The 19,375-nt window shown below is 32.9% G+C and overlaps 1 protein-coding gene across 1 annotated transcript in view; it reads left to right on the forward strand.

Moving 5' to 3' along the window:
- The window catches only part of LOC132715397 (5-oxoprolinase-like), a gene marked incomplete at its 5' end in the record, with an annotated part of 254,579 nt that overhangs the window by 146,863 nt on the left and 88,341 nt on the right, over positions 1-19,375 (forward strand). Inside the window, one exon of the mRNA XM_060698394.1 lies at positions 13,248-13,349. Within this exon, the coding sequence (XP_060554377.1) occupies positions 13,248-13,349 (102 nt within the window). The remainder of the gene's footprint in view (positions 1-13,247; positions 13,350-19,375) is intronic.

Genomic DNA, 19,375 nt, shown 5'->3' on the forward strand with positions numbered 1-19,375 from the left:
AAAATTCTTCTAGCAATTGACAAATGCTAGAGGTTAGATATTTTGCATGAAACATTGTGTAGTAAACCTCTAGCAAGATTGTTCAAATTATAGCCCTGGGGTCAAAATTGCCCCTGCCCTTGGGGTCATTGATTTCAATATATACATATAGTAAAAAATAAATAAATCTTATTGTCTGAAGGTACAAGGCTTAGAGCTTTAATTTTTGTTAAATAATATCATCTAAAGGTACTCTACAAAAGTTATTCAAATTTTGCCTCTTGTGTCAAAATTAGCCCCGCTCCCGGTGGCCATAGGTTTTCTATATATGTATTTAGTAAAAACTTAAAAAGTCATCTTCTCTAAATTTACAAAGGCTAGAGTTAAGATATTTTGCATGAAACATTGTGTAGTGAACCTCTTGCAAGATTGTTCAAATTATAGCCCTGGGGTCAAAATTGGTTCCGCCCCGGGGGTCATTGATTTTCATTATGTACATATAGTGAAAAAATAAAAATTATATTTTTGTCTGAAGGTACAAGGCATAGAGCTTTGATGTTTGATATATAATATCATTAATAGGTCCTCTACCAAAGTTGTTCAAAATTTTCCCCAGGTGTCAAAATTGGCCAAGCCCGGGGGCAGTGATTCTCATTATGTACACATAGTAAAAACAGAAAATAAAACAAATGTTTTCTGAATGGGAGAAAGCTATAGCTTAGATATTTAACTTGAAATGTTGTTTGGTGGACCTGTATCAAAATTGTTTTGAATTAAACCCTTGGGCCCAAGGGGACAGTGACCTACTTTCTTGTCCTTTGATGTACAGCAATGACATTTTGACCATGTGCACAGTTTTAGTTGTAAAATTGAACTTTGATATCAGATGACCTAGATTTTGATGATGTGACCTACTTTCTTGTCCTTTGAAGTAAAGCTGTGAAATTTGAACCATGCGGTGGCATAGCATTTTTCTCAAATGCAATCTTGTTTAAATATATAATAATAATTATAGTACTATAATACTGTTCATAATTTCATGATGTATATTTGTAATATGTGTTGATAATTCATGTTGTTTTCAGGAAATAATTACTGTGCACCCTATCATTCAGGCTTTAAAACTGACATATTTACACTTGAATTTGCCGCTGTTTATTTCAGCAGATAATCGTGTCTTATTGTTATATTCTTAAATGGTATTAAAAATTATTGATAAATATCAATAATATAACTGTTATTTCACAAAGTGTACCTTTAAAATCATTCAAAGTGTTTTTATTAGTTCATAATCCTGATAAGAATTGTGATTTTCGAGTTCCTTCCTGGTATATGTCCACCATTACATTTCCTACTACGACATTGCTAATGATGTCACTTCTGACGAAATTTTCATATATATACAGCGGCATTGTTATTTTTTTTCGGAATACCATTGACGAGGGTATTCCATGTGTCGCTCAACAACAAGAAAATAAATTCTATTGGTAACATAACTATGGGCGCAGAAGAGGTAAAGTTCCCAAAATCAACCAAATAAATAAAGCACTGAATGTACTGATGGGGAGGCTATGACAGAATGTTTCAGACTTAAAGTTTCTTTTCTTTTTGCTTAAAATGTACTGTTATTTCAATTATTACCAAAATAAGAGCGCCATTTATCATTACTGTTGTGTTCAACCATTCATATATAATTATGGTTAATATGGTTGACTATTCATTTTGTTAATATTCCAGAACATTTCATTGAGGTCTACATTCGGACTGTTAATCATGCAAATTTTGAAAAACCTAAACTGCCATTTACAAATGACATACCAGCAAGTATGAAGACTGTTCATTATAAGATCACAATAACATTTTACAACTGACGGTTCCTTATCAAAATATTCTAGGACTGTTCATCATAAATACTTTATGTCATTTTAATATCTTTGAATGATAATAACAACTGCAAGTTATGCAACATTTTTATTGAACATAAAAATTAAACATATTTACATGTACCATAATTGAGATCAATAAGATACTGTCTTGTGATGAATATTGATATTCATGCTCTACGGACAGAAAGTTGTCTTCTCCCGAAGCAAATCTCGAATAAAATCACGTTTCAGAAAATTATTCCCATTTCATTACTCGTCGCTGACTTTGACGGCTTCGGATAATATTAAAGCTAAATATTTCTTGAAAAAAATACATATCTGCAAAGCTTATTCAAAATTGAATCAACCTAAGTGAAAATTGATCAGGAAGTTATATTTTCTTTTTAGCTCCCGAAAGCCGAAGGCTCAGGGTGAGCTATTAGTATCAAAGGGGGATGCTCCGTCGTCCGTCGTCATGCGTCAACAATCGTCTTCTTCTCTGAAACTACTGGACAGATTTACTTCAAATTTGGTCTGTAGCATCCTTGTGACAGTCACACTTGAATTTGCTCATGTCATTCCAATTGGCCCCTTTTAGGGGTCAGCAGAGCTAAAAATAGAAAAACCTTTAAACATCTTCTTCTATAGAACTAATGGATGGATAATCACCAAACTTTGTCTGTAGCATTCTTGGGTAGTCTTTTATCAAGTTTGCTCATATTAATTTGATTGGCCCCTTTTAGGGGTCTCTAGGGCTAAAAATAGAAAAACCTTTAAACATCTTCTTCTACAGAACTAATGGATGGATCATCACCAAACTTTGTCTGTAGCATTCTTGGGTAGTCTTTTATCAAGTTTGCTCATATTAATTTGATTGGCCCCTTTTAGGGGCCGCTAAAGCTAAAAATAGAAATACCTTTAAATGTCTATTTCTAGAGAACTAATTGATGGATGATCACCAAACTTTGTCTGTAGCATTCTTGGGTAGTCTTTTATCAAGTTTGCTTATATTATTTTGATTGGCCCCTTTTAGGGGTCTCTAGGGCTAAAAATAGAAAAACCTTTAAACATCTTCTCCTACAATACTAATTGATGGATGATCACCAAACTTTGTTGGTAGCATTGTCAGGTAGTGTTTTATCAAGTTTGCTCATATTAATTTGATTGGCCCCTTTTAGGGGCCGCAAAAGCTAAAAATAGAAATACCTTTAAATGTCTATTTCTAGAGAACTAATGGATGGATGATCACCAAACTTTGTCTGTAGCATTCTTAGGTAGTTTTTTATCAAGTTTGCTAATATTATTTTGATTTGCCCCTTTTAGGGGTCTCTAGGGCTAAAAATAGAAAAACCTTTAAACATCTTCTCCTACAGAACTAATTTATGGTTGATCTCCAAACTTTGTCAGTAGCATTCTCGGGTAGTGTTTTATCAAGTTTGCTCATATTAATTTGATTGGCCCCTTTTAGGGGCCGCAAAAGCTAAAAATAGAAATACCTTTAAATGTCTATTTCTAGAGAACTAATTGATGGATGATCACCAAACTTTGTCTGTAGCGTTCTTAGGTAGTCTTTTATCAAGTATGCTAATATTTTTTTGATTGGCCCCTTTTAGGGGCCGCAAAAGCTAAAAATAGAAATACCTTTTAATGTCTATTTCTACAGAACTAATTGATGGAAAATCACCAAACTTTGTCTGTAGCATTCTTGTATAGTGTTTTATCAAATTTGCTCATATTCATTTGATTAGCCCCTTTTATGGGTCTCTATAGCTAAAAATAGAAATACAGTTAAATGTTTATTTCTAGAGGACTAATTGATGGATGATCACCAAACTTTGTCTGTAGCATTCTTGGGTACTCTTTTATCAAGTTTGCCCATATTAATTTGATAAGCCCCTTTTAGGGGCCACTTTAAAAGCGAAAAATAGAAAAATAGAAAAAACCTGCAAACATCATTTCCTACTGAAATAATTGATAGATGATCACCAAACTTTGTATCATTCTTAAGTAGTCTTTTATCAAGTTTGCTCATATTAATTTGATTAGCCCTGTTTAAGCTAAAGCTTAAATACCCCAGGTCATGGCATTTCTTTAAGTTATTGTTTAAACATATTCTATGCTCAAATTTAATATTAGAATATATTGACATTCCAACACTGGAAAGCAGTTGTTTCTGGTGAGCGACTCAGGGCCATCATGGCCCTCTTGTTTTTACTGCCAACACTCAACCAACTTATGGTAGTTATATCGATAGATTCTACATGTATTTTTAAACCTCACTAGCTTGAAATATACACTGCGGAAAATCTGTTGTTAACAGGGTGTGCTGTTATTACGTAGGGTTATCCCTGTCGACCATTTCCCGCAAATAGATGAGAACATCGAAGCGTCAGTGCTATGAATGGTGTTATAAATAGCGTGTTTTGGAAGTTTTTGTTGAAACTTCTCCAAATCCCTCCAGAGGTGTGCACGTCGCGGAGAAGGCACACGGCAGGTCAAGGTCAAGTCATCTCATGTACCAGAGGTGATTGGTTGACCTGTCGTGACTTACTATGGAGGTTTGGCGCTAATGAATGCCGTTTTTGTTGTCGTCAGTCAGGAAGTTGATGCCTTGACAGTATTGTCGTCTCCTTTACCACCAACAAATGAAGAATGGGCTACCAGGAAGATTCTGCTTGAAAAAGACGTCCCCGATGCTATAATCTCGGACATATGGTTATTCCGGCACCAAGTATAAATAAACTTAAAACACACACACTTTTGTTGAAAACAAATCAAAAAAACAACAACACATTTTCTGTAGTAATTTTTCAAGTGTTGTAAAATGAATACGAAATTCCTCTTATGCCGCCAATTATTTTTAGAACACAAACATATAAGTTCTTTTTATTTGATTTATTCAAATAAACATTAATCACTTCAGCGCGCGCAAATATCGTTTTCAAATTAAAGTTCCGTAAGATATGTTGATGAATTCCCGATACTCGACTGTAAGTCATTCTAGATATATATGAGTTTTTTGGGTTTTTTTGGGTTTTTTAAAGCTTCTTATTCTTTAATATTTTTTACGTATCTCATAATCTGTATTGAAAATTTGAATTTTATTACACATGGACTATCAAATTATGATGCGTTGCCCTAGAATTGAATAAACTTTCTAATTACACAATACGGGGTCATTCATTTGATTGAAGACTAATCTTTGCGTCTTTCTCTGAAATAATTATTTCCTTGTTGTATCATAGTTTGGGGACCTTTCTGTTGAAAATGTGTCAGAGTTAAATTGTATACATATACATGCACAGTGCATTAACTGGAGTGCAAGTATAAGTTACCCGCACTCCAGAGCATGCCCATTGATTGGCTCATTTTTGCTGGGGTTTACATATTGTGACGGCAGAGAAATAGAAAGCGACAGAAATATCAAATTCAGATGTTCGTTCATTGGTTCGTTTTTGCCGGGGTTTCCTATTGTGAAAACAGGGAACTTGTTTTTATGTTTGACTATGATACAAAAGAGAAAGATCATCAAAAAACTCGGCAATCTGATAAATACTCGGGGGTTATGCCCCCTCGTACAAATCAGATAGCCTCGGGTAAACGACTACTAGGTACTTTGGTCATGTTTTTTACCCCAAATATTTGAATGTTTCTATTGGGATTAAAATGAGCGTAGTTAACTGGTTGTATAAATCCCTGACCTGTCTAATTCTAATTATGAGATTAGTGGATATATTAAGACTTTCACTACAAAATATTCCTAAACAAAAGAGCACAGTCATGTTTAGATTTATTCCTATACAAATAAAAGATCAGAGTAGGGATCTGTCAATTGCCAGACATATTTTTAAAAGATACTTTTATGTTAAAAGTTTGATTAATGAATTATGTAAGATGAAAATATAAGTATTGCTTTTTTTATTTTGCTAATGTAAAATGTAATCTTGTGCTGAAATTTTGTCGGAGTTTTGTAGTTAAATAGTTTTTTTCGGCGATAATGGTTCAAGAATATAATGTTTTCAAACTATATGTTCATCACCATCAATGAATTTTTAGTTAAATGTATGCAAAATATTTACTAACAGCTATATGATATAGCGGTTTATGAGCGTTTTCCACGTACAGCCTCCTGGGGTGTACTAATAAGTTAGTTTTCCTTAGTTATCATGCAAGCATGATCCAGGTCTCTGATGTAAGCGACAGTTTACCATTATTTGTCTTTAAAAAATATTAAGGACTAGTAATCGTTTATAACAACAAAAGAACATGCATGATATTGAGACTCCGGTGTTGCAACGTTCTAGTTAATGACCCGTCATAAACAGTTGGTCGCTGCGTAGTAATTGGAAAATTGTTATCCAAAATAATAAAGAATATTTGCCACCTAATTATAAATTTTCATTTATGCTTTTTGTTAAAAAATTATTGATAAAGTTATTATGTAGAAGGGTTTTCATACCTGAACTATTTATGACCAACGTATGACTAAACCTGATTACCGCCGCAGTATGACGTCACGGAGAAGTGATTTTGAAAAAAAATAATTTCAGAGAATTAATTATCTTTACAAATTGCAGATATGAAGTTAAAGAATGAAAATATTTTCATATTGTAAATGTCTGTGATGAGTGATGAGTCAGCTTAAAAAAATCAAGGTACTATTTTTTTACCTGATTACCGCTGCAGTAAGATTTGACGAATGGTATTAACATTGGGGAGGCATAACAAAAAATGTGGTTATTCCTAGGTGTCTCCATCTCCAGTGTTTCAAAGTGTTTAAAAGTCAAGTGTTTACCAGTATAACCTTTCTTAAGTGTAAAGTTCGTTATATTTACCTTGTCAGTTGGTGAACATTATAAACCATTCAACCAATGTGTATTTTTCATAACTAATCTCTATCCTACGTATATTTCAAGTGCTAATTTATTAATGTGTACAATTGGTCAAAGATGTTGATGGGGATTACGTAGTTGCTAACATTTACAAACTGGTAAAATTCACCAACTGGTAAAAGCTACAAAATGGTAAATCTTACGGCGTAGTCTAACTAAAATTGTAACTAGTTTCTTTGTGGTATGAAACCACTAAATTGGTGAATATAATATTTAAGTGTATTTGTTGATCGGTGATAACATATTAAAGTGTGAACTTCCTTAGAAGACTCCTACATTAAAATTGATACAGATATCTTAGGAATAATTTGACATTTGTGTTCGTAAAGAATTCGTTTTATTTATTCAGATGAATTAAAAGAATTAGGGTGCACAATATTACTATTTGTCATAAATACAAATAAACATTTTAATAACTATATGATGTAATATTATTAGCTGTTCGTTACAACTGTTAAATTCCTTTAATAAAGTTAATCGTAAAACTCTATATTGCCTCTGTTTTTCATTTCCAGACAGGCAGTAAATATCAATTTACCAAAAAGCCGGGCCCAGACGAGCTCATGTAGTTTGCCCCCGTGTATTCCTTGTAACTCTTATAAATTATTGCTACCTGAATGGGGGTTAACACTACAGGTATTACACATTCAACTCAAATTTGACATATGGCTTTGTCAAAGGAATGCACAGGTCAAGTTCGAATTTGGTCATGGTTCAATGATTTTTGGCAGAGTTATGCCCCTTTCACTTTGAAAATAATATGAAATTTTCAGTTTCTGTTCATTATCTCCCCAACGGTATTACACATTCAACTCAAATTGGACATATGGCTTTGTCAAAGGAATGCGCAGGTCAAGTGCGATTTGGTCATGGTTCAATGATTTTTGGCAGAGAAATGCCTCTTTCACTTTGAAAATAATATGAAATTTTCAGTTTCCATTCATTATCTCCCCAACAGTTGTACACATTCAACTCAAATTTGACATATGGATATGTCAAAAAAATGCCAAGATCAAGTTCGAATTTGGTCATGGTTCGATGATTTTGGGCAGAGAAATGCCTCTTTCACTTTGAAAATAATATGAAATTTTCAGTTTCCCTGCATTATCTGCCCAACGGTATTACACATTCAACACAAATTTGACATAATTATGGCTTTGTCAAAGGAATGCACAGGTCAAGTTCGAATTTGGTCATGGTTTAATGTTTTTTGGCAGAGTAATGCCCCTTTCACTTTGAAAATAATATGAAATTTTCAGTTTCCATTCATTAGTTCCCCAACGGTATTACACATTCAACTCAAATTTGAGATATGGCTTTGTCAAAGGTATGTACAGGTCAAGTTCGAATTTGGTCATTGCGTGTTTCTATTTTTAGAATTGCGTGTTTCTATTTTTAGAATTGTGTGTTTCTATTTATAGAATTGCGTGTTTCTATTTATAGAATTTTGTGTTTCTATTTTTAGAATTGCACGTTTCTATTTTTAGAATTGCGTGTTTCTATTTTTAGAATTGCGTGTTTCTATTTATAGAATTGCGCATTTCTGTGTATAGATTTGCGTGTTTCTATTTGTAGAATTGGGTGTTTCTATTTTTAGAATTGCTTGTTTCTATTTTTTGAATTGCGTGTTTCTATTTTTAGAATTTGCGGTTTCTATTTTTAGAATTGCGTGTTTCTATTTTTAGAATTGCGTGTTTCTATTTATAAAATTGCGTGTTTCTAATGCGTGTAACTAATGTGACAAGACAGACCAATTAAATGAAATTTTGTTTTTGAAAAAAAAGTAGAGGTAAGCAGAGTATTGTTATTGTTGCGGCGTTGCCATCCGCAAACTTGTACCTGGATCATAACTTTTTAAGTTCTTGGTGTATTGCCTTTATACTTGGCCACACCAACCCTTGGGACAATACCTTTCAGTGGACCACACTAACCTTGACCTATATCCATAAATGACCTTGACCTTCAAGGTTAAAAGTCCAAATTTTGCTTGTTCTTGCTATTATTGGCTGTAAATTTGTTATTATGTCTTGCGTGTTTCTATTTAAGAATTGCATGTTTCTATTTTTAGATTTGCGTGTTTCTATTTATAGAAATGCGTGTTTCTATTTTTAGAATTGCATGTTTTTATTTTTAGAATTGCGTGTTTCTATTTTTATGCCCCCGGGCATATAGTAATCTGTCTGTCTGTCCGTCTGTCCATACAAGGTTAACCTAGAATGGCATGTTGGATTTTTCTTAAGTTCTACCTGTACCAATGGCTTCATAATTTACACACTTACTAATCCATAAAAAGTATATGATCTGGGCAAGTTACATTACTATGGCTTCCATTTGCACCAAGTTATGGCCCTTTTCAGCACTTAGAAAATGAATAATGGTTAACCTAAACTGGCAAGTTTGAAATATCTTATGTTCTATCTGAACTAATGGCTTAATAATTTTCACACTTACTTATCAATACAATGTACATGATATTGCCAAGTTATATAAATGTGCCATCCATTTTCCCAGTAATTTCCCTTTTTATCAATTGAAAATAGGGCCTTGTATGGTTAATCTATTCCGCCAAGTTGGATTTATCAAAAGATTTCACCTAATTACTTAATTTATTTAATGATATCTTTCATATTTGGTAGGTGGATACCTTTAACGGTCCTCTAATTTTTTATGGCGTTAGGCGTTTCTAGGTCAAGGTCACTTGTGTAAAAAAATAAATCTAAACATTTCTGCTCATACAGCCTTTATTTTTAAGTTAGTGTCTTTCATGTTTATAATTGTCATACCAAGGGAGGTCCTCTTCCTTTTCCTTTAGTAAGGGGTCATTTGGGTCAAGGTCACCAATGTCAAAAATAGATTTTTTACACTTTTACAGGTGTATTAACCTTATTCTATCGACAGATGTCTTGTATATTTTGTAGGAACATAAAATTGAGGTATTCTCATTTGGATGGAGGTAGGGGTCAGTTGGGTCAAGGTCAACAGTGCTAAAAATAGATTTTTACACTTTTGTCTATACAGCTTTTATATATTGACAGATTTTTTTCATATTTGGTAGGAAAATAAGTTGCATGATATTCTTCCTTTGGATGGAGTTAGTGGTCAGTTGGGTCAAGGTCACCAGTGCTAAAAATAGATTTTTTACACTTTTGCCTGATACAGCCTTTATTATCCCCTGCCGAAAAATTTCGGCGGAGGATATAGAAATAGTCTCCGTCCGTCCGTCCGACCTTCCGTCCGTCCGTCCTTCCGTCCGACATTTTTGTCCGGAGCATATCTCTAAAAGTATTTGAGTTATCAACTTGAAACTTCATAGGTGGATAGACCTCATTGAGGAGGAGTGCAGTGCACAAGAATGATAACTCTACCTTGCATGATTATTGAGTTATTGCCCTTTGTTATTTTTCAAAATTGATTTTTGTCCAGAGCATAACTCTAAAAGCCTATGAGATATTAACATGAAACTTCATAGGTGCATAGATCTCACTCAGGAGGTGTGCAGTGCACAAGCATGATAACTCTACCTTTCATAATTTTTGGGTTTTTTGCCCTTTGTTATTTTTCATACCTAATTTTTCACCTGAGTGGAGCATAACTCAAAAAGTGTTTGAGATATCAACATGAAATGTCATAGGTGGATAGATCTTATTGAGGAGGAATGTTGTGCGCAAGAATGATAACTCTTACCTATACAATTTTTGAGTTATTGCCCTTTTTTTTCATGCTATTTTGTCCAGAGCTTATCTAAAAAAGTATTTGAGGTATCAACTTTGAACTTCAAAGGTGAATGGATCTCATTGAGGAGAAGTGCAGTGCTTAAGAATGATAACTCTACCCTGCACTATTTTTCAGTTATTGCCCTTTGTTTTTTTTCAAAATTAATTTTGTCCAGAGCATAACTCAAAAAGCCTTTGAGATATCAAAATGAAACTTCATAGGTGCATAGATCTCTGACTCAGGAGGTGTGCACTGCACAAGAATGATAACTCTACCTTTAATAATTTTTGAGTTATTGCCCTTTGTTCTTTTTCATACTTTAATTTTTTCTCAAAAAGTATTTGAGGTATCAACTTGAAACTTCATAGGTGGATAGATTTTACTGAGGAGGGATGCAGCACACAATAATGATAACCTACCCTGCATTATTTTTCAGTAATTGCCCTTTGTTATTTTCAGCCATCAGTATTCACATAGGTTTCAAATCTGTAATCACTATAGCCATCAGTTTTCATTACCAAAAGACCTCTTAAAATAGAATTATTCCGCTATACTACATATACATTCTTCCAATGAGCAAACACATTCGGCGGGGGATGGCCATGTTGACATGGCTCTTGTTTTAAATATTGTTACTGACAAGAGTCTGAGCCGGGGGCATTTGTGTTTAACAAACTCGTTCTTGTTAGAATAAGTGTTTCTATGTAAAGAATTGCATGTTTCTATTATTAGAATTGTGTGTTTTTATTTTTAGAATTGCTATTTTTAGAATTGCGTGTTTCTACTTTTAGAATTGCGTTGTTTCTATTTTTAGAATTGCGTGTTTCTATTTATAGAATTGCGTGTTTTTATTTTTAGAATTGGGTGTTTCTATTTTTAGAATTGCGTGTTTCTATTTATAGAATTGTGTGTTTCTATTTATAGAATTGCGTGTTTCTATTTATAGGATTGCATGTCTATTTTTAGAAATGCGTATTTCTATTTATAGAATTGCGTGTTTCTCTCTCTCTCTCTCTCTCTCTCTCTCTCTCTCTCCTCTCTCTCTCTCTCTCTCTCTCTCTCTCTATATATATATATATATATACATGTATATATATATATATATATATATATATATATGTATAAATGAGTATTTATATATACAAAATATATAGACAAAACTAATGTGACATGTGTTTGCTTTTAGAAAAGCATTGCCCCCGCCAGGCGGTGGCTCTTGTTTAGACTTAATTTTTCACCTGAGTGGAGCATAACTCAAAAAGTCTTTGAGATGTCAGCATGAAACTGCATAGGTTGATAGATCTTATTGAGGATGAATGCTGTGCGCAAGAATAATAACTCTACCCATTATAATTTATGAGTTATTGCCCTTTGTTTTTTTCATACTTTTTGTCCGGAGCTTATCTCAAAAAGTGTTGGAGATATCAACTTGAAACTTAATATGTGGATAGATCATATTGAGGAGGAGTGCAGTGCTTAAGAATGATAACTCTACCCTGCATAATTTTTCAGTTATTGCCCTTTGTTATTTTTCAAACTTAATTTTTGTCCAGAGCATAACTCAAAAAGCCTTTGAGATATCAACATGAAACTTGATGGGTGGATAGATCTCACTCAGGAGGTGTGCAGTGCATAAGAATGATAACTCTACCTGCATAATTTTTTAGTTATTGCCCTTTGTTATTTTTCATACTTAAGTTTTTACCTGAGTGGAGCATAAATTAAAAAAATCTTCGAGATGTCAACATGAAACTTCATAGGTGGATAGATCTTATTGAGGAGGAATGCTGTGCACAAGAGTGATAATTCTAGCCTTTGTTATTTTTGAGTTGTTGCCCTTTGTTATTTTTCATACTTTTTGTCCGGAGCTTATCTCAAAAAGTGTTCAAGGAAACAACTTGAAACTTCATAGGTGGATAGATCTCATTGAGGAGGAGTGCAGCACACAAGAACGATAACATACCCTGCATTATTTTTCAGTTATTGCCCTTTGGTATTTTCAGCCATTAGTTTTCACATAGGTTTCAAATCTGTAATCACTTCAGCCATCAGTTTTCATTACCAAAAGACCTCTTTAGGTTGAATTATTCTGCTCAACTACATACGAGCAATGAGCAAACACATTCGGAGAGGGATGGCCATGCTTACATGGCTCTTGTTAGTTTACAAAAATACTTTAATTTTTATTCAACCTCGTTTTTTAATTCACACCAGGCAAAAGTTCATTACCATTTTTAATGGGACAGACTATCATAAATAACTTTTATATTTCATATAAAATCATTGGAAAATGATATTGAAGGTACAGTATAATGATTAAGGTTTATTTTTCAGATGAAGACATTGGGAAATGATATTGAACGTACAGTATTAATGACTGAGGTTTATATGCCATGATCAAAAATAAACCACACTGTGGGACTGTACGTAACTTTGCGCTTATGATGCGTATATTTTACAATATGGCACATTTAGACAGTAGGGAATGATATTGAACATACAGTATTTATGAATTATGTTTAAATTATATTTCAAATAGGGACATTTGGGAATGATATTGAATGTACAGTAAAAATGAATTAGGTTTATATTTCAGATGTAGACATTGGACGTACAGTATTAACTGAATAAGGTTTATATTTCAGATAAGGACATTTGGGAATGATATTGAAAGTACAATATTTATGACTTAGGTTTTTATTTCAGATAAAGATATTGTAAAAAGATATTGAACATACAGATAAAGATATTGTAAAAAGATAGAACATACAGTTAATAAATTAGGTTTATATTTCAGATGAAGACATTGGGCAATGATATTGAACCAGGTGATGTGATTTTATCAAACCATCCTCAGGCAGGTGGCAGTCATCTGCCTGATCTTACTGTCATTACACCAGTAAGTATTCCAGTTAAAAACTGTTTTTGTCCCCTGCCTTTTCGAAGAAAAAAGGTAAAGGAATTTGAAATAACTTGCCACAAATGTTTGTTATAATAAGAAGATGTGTCATGTGCAACAACGAGACCCATACCTCCAGGATCATAGTCGCACTTGATCATTCAAGGTCAGCATTGTCTATTTAAGGGTATATTTCGTGTCCAGTCCATAACTTTCTTATCTTTGAAGGGATTTTGTAAATACTTGCCACAATTGTTCACAATAATGAGACAATGTGTCATGCGGAACAACCGGTCACCTACCGCCAAGGTCAAGGTCACACTTGGAGGTAAAAGATTAACATAGTTTGTTATAGGGTATATTTTGTGTCCAGTCCATAACTCTTTCATAGACCAAAGGATTTTGAAAATATTTGGCACAATTAGTCACATTAATAAGACAATGTGTCATGCATAACACATGCATCCCTACCTCCAAGTTCAAGGTCACCTTAAGAGGTCAAAAATTAACATAGTCTGTTATAGGGTATATTTATACCCCCGCACAACAAAGTTGTAAACAAAGTATACTGGAATCAGTTCGTCCATCCAGAGGTCCGTCCACACTACCGAATAAGCATAGGGGGCCATCTTACTGTAAATAGAACAAAAGAGAACAATAGAGTTCATTCAGTAACAATAGATTAAGGGGCCATTGGCCCTCTATTAAACAATAGAAAATGACAAAAGAAATTAATGGCCCCTTATTACATTTTGGCCGGATGTGCGTCTGGCCGTCCATCAGTTTTTCCTTAAAATTCCTTTGACCCACAGCCTTCATATTTAACCAGGTTTTCCTTATACAGATTTCCTACATTTCTCAACGGATTTTGACCAAACTTTCACAGAGGCTTTGTCATTAAGTGCCTTGGGGCATATTCTCAGGGTTTTGTGATTGTATAATATTTGACCTAATTATGGCCCTTTGTTTTTTTTCCTTATACAGATTATATAGTGAAAAAAATCTTCTGTGCTCAACTCCTTCATTTCTCAACGGATTTTGTTCAAACTTTCACAGAAGCTTTGTCATCAAGTGCCTTGGGCATATTGTAAGGGTTTTGTGATTGTATAATATTTGACCTAATTATGGCCCTTTGTTTTTTTTCCTTATACAGATTATATAGTGAACAATTTTTACCATGCGCAACTTCTCCTACATTTCTCAATGGATTTTGACCAAACTTTCACTGAAGCTTTGTTATCAAGTGCCCTCAGGCGCATATTGTCGGGGTTTGTGATTGGATAATTTTTAGCTCGACTTTTTTTTTTTTGAAAAAAAAAGTAGAGGTATTGTTATAGTCAGGTCGGCGTTGCCGTTGCCGTTGCCGTTGCCGTCTCCGTTGCCGTTGCCGTTGCCGTCCGAAAACTTGTACCTGGATCATAACTTTTTTATTTCTTGGTGTATTGTCTTCATACTTGGCCACAACAACCCTTGGGACAAGACCTTTCAGTAGACCACACTAACCTTGACCTTCATCCATAAATGACCTTGACCTTCAAGGTTAAAAGTCCAATTTTTGCTTGTTCATGCTGTTATTGGCTGTTACTTTGTTATTTTTGAATGGATTGTCTTCAAACTTGAACATAATAATCTTCAAGGATATCCCTTAAAAATAACCAGTCAGACCTTGACATTCACTCATCAATGACATTGACTTTGAAGGTCAAATTATTGAAATTTTCATTGTTTTGGCAGTAACTGACTGTAACTTTGCTATTTTTGAAGGGATAAACTTCATATTATAACAGAACATTCTTAAGGACCAGACCTTGTTGTTTATCAAACCCAAATTTGCTTGGGCTCTTTAATGACCTTGACCTTGAAGGTTATATTACTGAATTTTCTCAGATTGTGCATTTATCGGTGTGTGTGTATGTATAGTATATGTATTATATATAAATATATATATAAATGTGTGTGTGTATATATATACATATATGCAGGTATATATATATATATATATATATATATATATATATATAATATATATATATATATATGCATGTATATATATATATATATATATATATATATATATATATATATATATATATATCAAATATATACATATATATACATGTATATAATTGCGTCATGTTTTTCTATTTTTAGAATTTGCGTCATTTTTTTTCTATTTTTAGAAATTGCGTCATTGTTGCTATTTTTAAAAATTGCGTCATGTTTTTCTATTTTTAGAAACTGCGTCATTTTTTTCTTTTTTTAGAAATTGCGTCATGTTTTTCTATTTGAAGAAATTGCGTCATTTTTTTCTATTTTTAGAAATTGCTTCATTTTTTTTCTATTTTTAGAAATTGCGTCATGTTTTTCTATTTATAGAAATTGCGTCATTTTTTCTATTTTTAAAAATTGCGTCATGTTTTTCTATTTTTAGAAATTGCGTCATTGTTGCTATTTTTAGAATTTGCGTCATTTTTTCCTATTTTTAGAAATTGCGTCATTTTTTCTACTTTTAGAAATTGCGTCATTTTTTTCTATTTTTAGAAATTTCGTCATTTTTGTTCTATTTTTAGAAATTGCGTCATTGTTTCTATTTTTAGAAATTGCGTCATTGTTTCTATTTTTAGAAATTGCGTCATTGTTTCTATTTTTAGAAATTGCGTCATTGTTTCTATTTTTAGAAATTGCGTCATGTTTTTCTATTTTTGAGTCATTTTTTTCTATTTTTAGAAATTGCGTCATGTTTTCTATTTTTAGAAATTGCGTCATGTTTTTCTATTTTTAGAAATTGCGTCATTGTTGCTATTTTTAGAATTTGCGTCATTTTTTCCTATTTTTAGAAATTGCGTCATTTTTTCTACTTTTAGAAATTGTGTCATTGTTGCTATTTTTAGAAATTGCGTCATTTTTGTTCTATTTTTTAGAAATTGCGTCATTTTTTCTATTTTTAGAAATTGCGTCATTGTTGCTATTTTTAGTAATTGCGTCATTTTTGTTCTATTTTTAGAAATTGCGTCATTTTTTCTATTTTTAGAAATTGCGTCATTGTTGCTATTTTTAGTAATTGCGTCATTTTTTTCTATTTTTAGAAATTGCGTCATTTTTTCTATTTTTAGAAATTGCGTCATTGTTGCTATTTTTAGTAATTGCGTCATTTTTTTCTATTTTTAGAAATTGCGTCATTGTTGCTATTTTAGTAATTGCGTCATTTTTTTCTATTTTTAGAAATTGCGTCATTTTTTTCTATTTTTAGAAAATTGCGTCATTGTTGCTATTTTAGTAATTGCGTCATTTTTTTCTATTTTTAGAAATTGCGTCATTTTTTTCTTTTTTTAGAAATTGCGTCATTGTTGCTATTTTTAGAAATTGCGTCATTTTTTTCTTTTTTTAGAAATTGCGTCATTGTTTCTATTTTTAGAAATTGCGTCATTTTTTTTTCTTTTTTTAGAAATTGCGTCATTGTTTCTATTTTTAGAAATTGCGTCATTTTTTTTATTTTTAGAAATTGCGTCATTTTTTCTATTTTTAGAAATTGCGTCATTGCTGCTATTTTTAGAAATTGCGTCATTGTTGCTATTTTTAGAAATCGCGTACTGTAGCTATTTTTAGAAATATGCTTAATGTTTCTATTCATATATATACAAAATATATAAACAATACTAATGTGACAAGACAGACCAACTAAATTTATAAAAAGGAAACATCAATATATGTTCAAACCTTTCTATGTTTGCGTTTAGAAAAAGTAAAAAGTCAAGCGTTGCCCCCGCCCGGCGGTGGCTCTTGTTTACCTAATTATGGCCCTTTGTTTTTTTTCCTTATACAGAATATATAGTGAACACTTCTTCTGTGGTAATTCCTCCTACATTATTCATGTTTTACATTGCACATAGTTACATTGTTTGTTGCTTGTGTTTGTATTTCAAATACAACATATTTATCTACAATGGTGATAATTGAAAATCTGGTTTCGTGGCATTGCCATGTTTCTTGTTGGTATTTAGATTGGTCATGATAAGTAGATGATCCGTATTGATTTTGAGGTCAAAGGTTAAGGTCACACTTGGCCTTGACTTAAAAAAGCTTGTCTGCTCAAATGCTTAAGAATGTCTGTCCCTATGTATTGATTTGGACATTTTCACATTTGAAGTATGCAGAATATATAACTTAGCAATGCACTGGCTTATTAACCTACTGTATATTTTATATAGTGTTACTTTTAGCCTGTACTGTAGTCCAATGCTAAGATTTAAAAGATAAAGAGTATTTACTATTATTTTCCTGTAAAATAGGAAGACAGTTATGAATTTTATTCATTCCTACTTAAAAGGTGTTTCTGTTTGTTTTTATGCCACCGCAGCATCTGCGATGTGGTGGCATATAGCGATTCGCCTGTGTGTTTGTGTGCGTGTTTGTATGCAGTGTTCGCGTTTACTGAGTAAACATATCAATTTACTCGCTAAAATTGCCAGGGAGGAAAGAAAAAAAGGGCTGTTGAGTCCCTGGGACGAAACACTTTTTCCCCGATAATTGGTCAATTCTCTCTTAAGTTTTTTTGCTCTGCTTGAAAATGATTTTCTATTCACTTTAAATAAATTGTATTATAAGAACTTGACTTTCACCTCATTTTCATTTGTTCCTTTCTCATTAGCAATGCAGATTTATATCCCAAACGTAGACTAGGAGCAAGTGCTCGGCCTCGTTTTGGGCCAACCTATCAATGGTATCCGCGAACATCAACAGTCACAAATTTGATTGTATTATGAAGTTATGCAAACATTGACATTTTTGTAATTGAGGACTCGTTCCATTTGAATTGGGACGTAACAGATCTATTAGCACTGAGTCCCAGGTACTCAGTAAAGTTAGGGAAAATCGCTAACACTGTGTATGTATGTGTGTATGTTTTTGTGTTATATAGATTATATAGTGAACTTAAAAAATCTTTTTGTGAAAAACCACTAGTCCAATTTCAACCAAACTTGGCAGGATTGTTCCTTGGGTGAAGGGCTTCCAAAGTTGTTCAAAGAATTTCATTCCATGCAAAAATCTGGTTGCCATGGCAACCAAAAGGAATTATAAGAATAAATTTAAAAATGTTCTTGTAAAGACCCACAAGGCCTAGAGCAAAGATATTTATACCCCCACCACAAAATGCTGGGAGGCTATAATGGATTCGCTTTGTCGCGTCAGTCTGTCGGTCTGTCTCCATTTTCGTGTCCGCTCTATAAACCCTATACCAATTGAAGGATTTTCTTCAAACTTGGCTCAAATGTTCACCTCAACAAGGGGATGTGCAGAACCCATGTTGCCCATGTGTCAGCTCAAGGTCAAGGTCACAATTGGAGGTCAAATATCAAACAATTAAATATTAGCCAGTATGTCATGTCCGTTCTGTAAGTCCTACAGTATTTGAAAGTTTTTCTTCAATCTTGGCTCAAATGTTCACCTCAATAAGGTTATGTGCAGAACCCATGTCACCTGTTTGTCGGCTTAAGGTCAAGGTCACACTTGAAGGTCAAAAATTGACTTAGAAAATATTCTTAAATTTAACATGTATTTGAATATTTCTGAAACTAGAAAAGGTATTTGCTTGAAACTTAAAATATATATGAAGTGTCACAATTAAGATATGCTGGTCAAGTTTCATAACTCTGTATTGCATTTTAACAAAGTTATGCCCCTTTTTAAGTCTTCAAATTTACATACAATCAAATATTAGACAATATGTCATATCCGCTCTATAAATCCTATACTAATGGAAAAAATTTCTTTAAACTTTACTCAAATGTTCACCTCAACAAGGTTATGTGCATAATCCATGTTACCTTTGTGTCAGCTAAAGGTCAAGGTCACACTTGAAGGTCAAAAATTGACTTAGAAAATATTATTAAATTTCAACATGTATTTGAATATTTCTGAAACTAGCAAAGGTATTTGCTTGAAACTTAAAACATATTTGAGGTGTCACAAAAAAGATCAAGCAGGTCAAGTTTTATAACTTTATATGGCATTTTGACAAAGTTATG

This window comes from Ruditapes philippinarum, unplaced genomic scaffold (assembly GCF_026571515.1).
Source record: "Ruditapes philippinarum isolate M1 unplaced genomic scaffold, ASM2657151v2 ctg66_1_1_1_1, whole genome shotgun sequence".
Taxonomy (NCBI): domain Eukaryota; kingdom Metazoa; phylum Mollusca; class Bivalvia; order Venerida; family Veneridae; genus Ruditapes; species Ruditapes philippinarum.